Source organism: Pundamilia nyererei, unplaced genomic scaffold, assembly GCF_000239375.1.
Source record: "Pundamilia nyererei isolate P.nyererei 1_Seehausen unplaced genomic scaffold, PunNye1.0 scaffold00322, whole genome shotgun sequence".
NCBI lineage: Eukaryota > Metazoa > Chordata > Actinopteri > Cichliformes > Cichlidae > Pundamilia > Pundamilia nyererei.
This window is the reverse complement of record NW_005187723.1, coordinates 149,345-156,591: the sequence shown is the minus strand read 5'-3', so window position 1 is coordinate 156,591 and position 7,247 is coordinate 149,345. Positions and strand designations below refer to the sequence as shown.

Sequence of the window (7,247 nt, the reverse complement as noted above, 5' to 3'; positions counted from 1 at the left end):
TCTCCTGCCAGACTTTGGCAAAGTGGTTACATATCCAGATAACATGTTCTTACATACAGTTGCTTAAATTAATAATCTTGCGCACGCTTGATGAGAGCACAAACTCTTTATGTTAATGGGTGCCCAGCTAAAATGTTCTCAGGCACAACCAGCTGGTGGCTGCGTTCAAGTTTCCACTCTTATCATCCCTGAAGCATTTTCTGTGTCTAACGAAGACGCCAGTGAAAAGAGGCTACTGCAGCTTCACTGAGCGAACTTGTTCACCCCATCAAGTTATTTTGGGATCAGTAGCAGGTGGATATTCTGGTTCCATTGATGGAGACTTTGTGAGAGCGCTATTTGATGTATGACTTTGACGCCATCTCCTTCTTATTCTGTGTGTTGGTTGACAGGTTGGGCGGTGGACCGGATGACGCTAAGGAGATCATGCGGCACAGTTTCTTTGGCACAATCGACTGGCAGGACGTCTACGACAAGAAGGTGAGAGCAGGATTTAGCTGCTAGACGTCATCGTCACTTCAATCGAAATCGATTCAAACAGTGTTTCTGAGGTATTCTGGTATCAGGGTTACCGTATTTTTCAAAAGAAGTCTGGCTGACATGTAAAATCCAAAATGGAATGCAAAGGACAAAACATTACCTCATCTTTATTTCATTTGAACACTATAACACAGTCAGACAAGTACCACCAGGTCGTTTTATACATATTTGTATGTTGTTTTTTCCTCAACTTGAGCTTTCATAATAACGTGTCCACCCAGGCCTCCCATGTGCGTATTGGAGACACAGACAACAATATGGTGTGAAGTTTTAAACTGATTTTGTTCCCCAGTTCTTCTGTGTTCACATTTGGACCAGGAAACTGTATTCCCCTGAAATTTGCCTTTTTTGTACGTCTAATGAAGAAACATAACACACTCTGTAGTCTGGTGATAATTTCTTTGTATTAGTGTATGTTAGACTATCTAAAAGTTTAGAACTCACCAAAATAATTTTAATAAAGTAAAAAGAAAAAAAGGCTCTAAATGTTTGATTTGAGTTCTGTTTAAGGTGAACAAAAATATCTAACCCTAACTGTAAAAAATGCAGGACCTAATTAGTGAAGGTGAATTTTAAGCCTAATCTTAAAAGTACAGAGGGTGTCTGTAGGGTAAAATGCTCTATTAAAATCTGTGTTATATTAGCACGACTGATAAAAGTCATTTGACCAAAAAAGTGTTCCTTCAGTTGAAACGACAGCATATGTGAAGCTGTTTGAAGACTGAACCCCTCAGTGATACAACACCACCGCTCTCTGCTTTCTGTCCGTCCCAGTTGGTACCACCCTTCCAGCCTCAGGTCACCTCTGAGACAGACACGCGCTACTTCGATGAAGAGTTCACAGCACAGACCATCACCATCACTCCACCGGAAAAATGTAAGTGCACATTCACTGTAATTTATTGCATTGTATTAACTGACTGAGATGACACTGCCAGCAGCTAGTGTGAGTTTAGCGTGTTTGCATGGCACTGGCTCTAAACACCAACTGCAAATGAAAACAGTATTAGTATTGGACACACTGAATATCTGAGGAGTCGGGATAACTGCCGTTAAAGTTTGTAAGGACAACCTTACTGTCCATAAGTGGAACATTCTTATGTTTTCCTGTTTGTGTTTTTACAGACGATGAGGACGGGATGGATGCAGCAGACAACGAGCGAAGGCCTCATTTCCCACAGTTCTCCTACTCGGCCAGTGGCCGAGAGTGAGCTCCAGCCCAGCCAGGCAGTATCGTCCCCATTTGTGGCCATTTTGAGGAAAACGCGTAGCCATTTTAGGAAAAAAAAACAAAAACAAAAAAACACCAGTCTCCCCTCTTTTTCTTCTTCTCTGCCTCCTTGCAGAGGGGGAGAAGTCTTTTTAGGGACTTTAAAAAAGGTTTTTGCACAGTGGGATAGACTCCAGCCGGTCTCCCCACACTAAAAAAGAAGTCTCCTACATTTTCAGCGCTATTTACTGCAGAAGGCAATGTTTTTGTTATTTCTTTTTTCTTTCTGTCAGTATTAAGTTGTCGACCCAGGTTGCGTTAATATTTTTGTTTGTTGTTTCTGCCCATTTTTTGTTCTTCTTTTAACTTTTTTGCACTTGGTTTGGAAGAGCCGTTTTAGGGAACAAAAAACCAAAAATGTTGCCTTATGTGTGCAGATGTTTTGCATCATACCTACAGGGTGGTGTTTTTGTTGTTTTTGGGGATTGGGATTTTTCATCAGGGGGAGAGGGTGGGTGGGTTCTGGGATGTGAAAGGTCATAAATAGTTGAGAAGAAGTGCATGGCTCATGGTTCACTCATTAAAAACAACAACAACAAAAAAAACTCTTCCTCGTACATTTGCCATGGCAGCGCACATTTCCCAAATCCATGGTGATGAAAATCACAGTGAGCCTACAGATTACAAAAAACAAACAAACAGAAAAGAGAAGCTGGAAGATGAGAATGGGTGAATCGATATCATTCCTTTCATTCGTCGCAGTAACTTCCCTCTTATTTAATTTTATTTTTGCGCTTTTTTGAAGTTACTTTGAAACAAGAAACACTAAACTGCCAGAAACTGCACAGTTCACTCAGGCGCCACAGAGCACAACCGCATTCAAACTCAGCTTAACCGCTCCAGCTTTCCACAGCCGGCAGGGGAACGAGGCCTTTCTCTGCAGCATCGCCGCTTCTTCTCCTCTTCATCATCCACCTCTCCTCTTTTTTTTCTTCTTCTTCATTGTAGCTGTAGGACTAGAATGGAATGGATGTTTACACAGGGAAACATGGCTTCATGTATGTATGTACAGTTTGCGATTGAATGGGGGTCAAGAATATGCTGTCATAGCACACAGAAACACACACACACTTACTCTCAGATGTAGTAAACCGCAGTGTTGTCTATAATGATCATAGTGAAGTCGGCAGTTTACTCCAAACTGAGATTTGATGGTCTTTTCTTCTGTTTTTGCAAAACATGGGGACACGAGAATGCTCCACAACTTGCAGAAGCCTCAGGTCACGTCTACATGCCAAGCAGTTTGCTTGCTGCACGTTGCTTTGTAGTTGGTTCTGATGCCTGTTCCTGCTTCTGGTTGCTTATTTAACCCTCTATTGCTACAGTCACACTAGTGAAAACAGTGGTTGGAGTCCAAAGCATGAACAGAATCACTGCAACTGTGTCACCTGCCATCTTCAAAGCACTTTTGGTGCATCAAGACTTTGACAATAAGATTGGAGTCAAGCAGTCTGTCTGCTGTATCCGCTCAGTTTGCAATTTAATGGGGTCAGATTTGTACTTGGATACAATGTTTTTGCACAAATTAACTGTGTTAAACAGATTTGTTCAGTTGCCTTGGGATGGCAATTTTACTTTAAAAATGACATCAGCAGCTTTGTGCATGTACAAGAACACAACCAGTTGCCAACCAGCTGAGACAAGTGTCTTGTTGCACAGAGACAGAAGAGTGGCTCTCTTTGGCACAGGCTGACTCAGAAAGCAACATGTTGTCAGTCTATTTCTAATTATCCAGCGGTTATGTGCAAGCCTTTGAAATCTGAGTGATTTCAGTCACTCTGAGTCAGACCACAGTCGTCTGACAGATTGCCTCCCACCAGGCGACCTTTGGAACTGCCTTGCGATCTAAAGAGGTCACTGCAGTTACTTGCAGTTAGTTACCAAATACAAAAGTATACACTGGACAACCACTTTTCGTTTTTTGTTATTTTCCTTTTTGAATTTCAATTCAATTTTATTTATATAGCTCCAAATCACAACAGTCGCGTCAAGGCGCTTTATAAGGTATGATTCAATGCAGAGAGGTCTATTGACACATAGTGAGTGAGAAAGGTGTCTGCAAAGGAAAAACTCCATGCATCAAGTCACAAGAACGTTTTTGACCGTTCAGACTGAGCTTCATGCAGTTCCGTCCCCATCATGTGTTAGTTACTTTGGTCACTGAACTGATTCCTGCTGGCCTCTGCTTTTATGGAGGCCCCTCCAATAGCCTCCAAATAGTGAGTCCTTAACACAAGTAACCTAGCTGTTATATCCAGAAACCAAGATTGACAATCTTCTGGTATCGCCTGTTCCAATGTGTGTTCTGACATGTAGCTGAAAAAGTGTTTTGTTCATTGGAAACCGTAAGACGTGTGGATATTTTATTGTTTCTTAGCTCAGCTGCTGTTGAAAGTGATCAGAAAGCTGCCAAACTCATTCAGACAGTAAGTTTGGCAAAAAATGATATGGATGAGAAGATAGTCCTTCTCTGATGTGCTGTGCAGCTACAACTAAAGGCAGTAGTTGGGCAACTACAGCTTAAAGTGATGAATTTATTACAGCATTGGATAGTCCGAGTATGGCCTGGTACCCTACAGGTGGATGTTGCGATGGTTACGAGTAGCAGCAGTACTGACTTGCCAGAGTCAGTGTGGGGACTTTGGCGGCTTAAACCCACCAGCAGACGGTGTGTTTGGAGTGTAGTGAAAGTGAGGGGGCCGTGTTGGTGTTACTGACACTGCAGCTGGAGTTTGCTCGTCTGGACTAGCTTGCAGGCTTGGCTCCCACACTGGCAGTATTAGCATATGTTTAGTGAGTTCTGCCCAGAAGTGGCCTGACTGAGGCATCACACTTCCTACAAGAAGTGGAACTGACTGTGGAGAATTGGGGAAAGCGATCCAATCATCCCAAATACTGTCCGCTAAACTGTCCTTGTGAAGCAGCCTTTTCACCTGTGAGCACACATCAGATCTGATTTGCTGGAGAATTCTGCCGACTTGAAAGTATTTTGTACATTTACAGATGTTTGGAAAGATTAAGAAGAAGAACTGAGGATGGGTACGTCTTTGTGTGTTAAAGTAACGACGCAGGTAGAGACATATCGAGTAGTGAGTAAAAAGTGAAGGGAAAGGGTTTTGCAGCTGTGCAGGAACCTAAAAAGAAGATTGCTGTAAAGATTTTTTTTTTAAAGAAAAAAAAAGAGAAACATTGTTTTCAGTTTAAGAGGAGAAATATTGACTCACAAACACAGATACAAAGACTGTTTTTACATGACAAATCTTAGTGAAGAAAATGTAATTTATCACACAGATGCTAAGCAGAAGTGAGGCTTCCAGCTCCAGACGCAGGGGTCCTGACCCAATTAATCTTGTCAGTATTATGAGAGAAATGTATTTACACACAGACAAATATTTAAATTGAAGTAAGAGTATCAATAATTTACTGATCATGTCAGATCACAAGAAAACTGAGCCGTGAGACACTCGTGTATGAAGACTGTGAGGACTGCGAGAAAAAAGTGGCCCCAAACTTCTTGGTGTAAATATGCAATGCCTTTTTTGTTCTTTTTGTCTTCACTTATGAGGCATAAACATTTGTTTTCTGTGTGACTGTATGTTAAGCTTGCTGATGAGAATAGTGACCGAAAAATCCAAACCACCCGCAAACGATTCAAAAACTGCTTTGAAGAAAAGAACATTTAAAAGGAAAAAATAAACACGTGTCAATGAATGGACCCTTCCACTGTTTTTTGTTTGGGTTTTGTTTGTTTTTTCAGTTTTGCGTTTGTTTGGTTTTTTTGTGATTCATGAGGATGTTTCCATGGAGACGAACCCCAACCCGCCTTTCTTATGTCACCATGGTCCCTGAAAACGATCGACTCCAGAAATGTGAGGACATCTGTAACATGGAGTCTGCACTGTACTTCTGTTCCCTTCACCTTCTTAAAAAACTATGAGAGGAGCCTTGGAGGACTGTCGTTTGTTTGTTTGTTTGTTTGTTTGTTTGTTTGTTTGTTTGTTTGTTTTATTTCCTGTGTGTGTGCGTGTGTGCGGTGCTGGTTTCATCAGGTTTCTTCAGTCCCAGTTCCTTCTCCTTCCCTCCTTTTTATACCATAGTGTTTGTTTTATTAATGTTTGTCATTCTAGACAGTGTTACCTTGTATGTTGTTAAAAAGGCACCTCTTGAAAGTCGCTGAAGAATGATGGATGCATAACTGATTTTTTTTTCTTTTTTCGATCATTTGCTTGTTTGTTTTCTTACCAAAACATTAGGGCAAGAACCCAGTAGTGGACTTGCATTGCCGTGGTAGTATTTATTTTGAATTAAATTAAAAGAAATACATTTCAGGGTTTCTGCTGTTGTGACTCTTTATTTCAGGTGATTTCAGACCTTTTTCTTTATTGTTTAGATGAGATCTTGCCTTTTATGAAGAAAGAGATCTGAGAAAACTAATAAGTTCAACTTTTTTTACAGATACACTTGGATTGGATTAATATAGCAAAAAAATATTTTGGTTCTTTAACATGGAAGACAAAATGGTTTTTAAAAAAGCCAAATATTACATTTCTAATATCAAAGTATCTGCTGTACAGAAACGTAATAATAAATCTCATAAATTGAAACTGCCCAGGAGCTTCTTGATGTAAAACAAAGTAACTGTTTGTTTTTTTGCAAAAACACCACTTGCAGTAAAGATTAGTAGATAATCTGTGGCTTCAGGTTTTTTGTCTGTGAATTACTTAAAAGAGCTAAAATATGCTGCCCCAGAAATGATGGACTCACTAAAATGAACTACGGACTCTTGATGAGTGGAATATTCTAGCTGAAAGTCTCGACTGACACATTCTGGGTCATTTGCTGAGACCAAATCTACTTAACAGTCACTGGAAACCAAAATCATCAAGTCTTTAAAATCAAAGTCAGTTTTTCATGTGCACCTTAACCTTCCTGGCGGAGTTAATAATAGAATAGAATAGAATTCAACTTTATTGTCATTGCACATGTCACAGGTACAGGGCAACGAAATGCAGTTTGCATCCATCCAGAAGTGTTTTAGTGATATAGATATATTACAATATATATTAGCAATAATATAGATATATGAGTATATTACAGAAATGGGTCTATTATGGTATGTTATAATGTACACGGTATGAAGTATGTTATGAATATGCTATAACTATAAGTATGTACAGGCTATGAACAGGATATAAATATGAAAAAAAACTATACAGAAATATGAGATATACAGCTATACAGAAATGGGAACTATGCAAGTTGTAAACACTTGTAGAATTAAAAATTATCGTATGATTATTTACACAGAACTATGCAGTAGTGCAGTTAAGAGGCTATATAAAGTGCTAGTGGTTATGAGTGGTGGTTCAGTCCATGTTATTATTGTGTGTTTGAGGGTACAGTTGTCCATTGTGGGTGTGTGTATGTTCAGTCCATG

At 39.9% G+C, this 7,247-nt stretch overlaps 1 protein-coding gene across 1 annotated transcript in view; it reads left to right on the top strand.

Annotated features, from left to right (window-relative positions):
- The window catches only part of akt3b (v-akt murine thymoma viral oncogene homolog 3b), a 22,811-nt gene extending 20,969 nt beyond the window's left edge, over positions 1 to 1,842 (top strand). The window contains exons 12-14 of the mRNA XM_005751664.1: positions 393 to 480; positions 1,315 to 1,417; positions 1,666 to 1,842. Coding sequence (XP_005751721.1) covers positions 393 to 480; positions 1,315 to 1,417; positions 1,666 to 1,751 — 277 coding nt within the window. The 3' untranslated portion in view covers positions 1,752 to 1,842. The remainder of the gene's footprint in view (positions 1 to 392; positions 481 to 1,314; positions 1,418 to 1,665) is intronic.
- Positions 1,843 to 7,247: the final 5,405 nt, after the last annotated feature.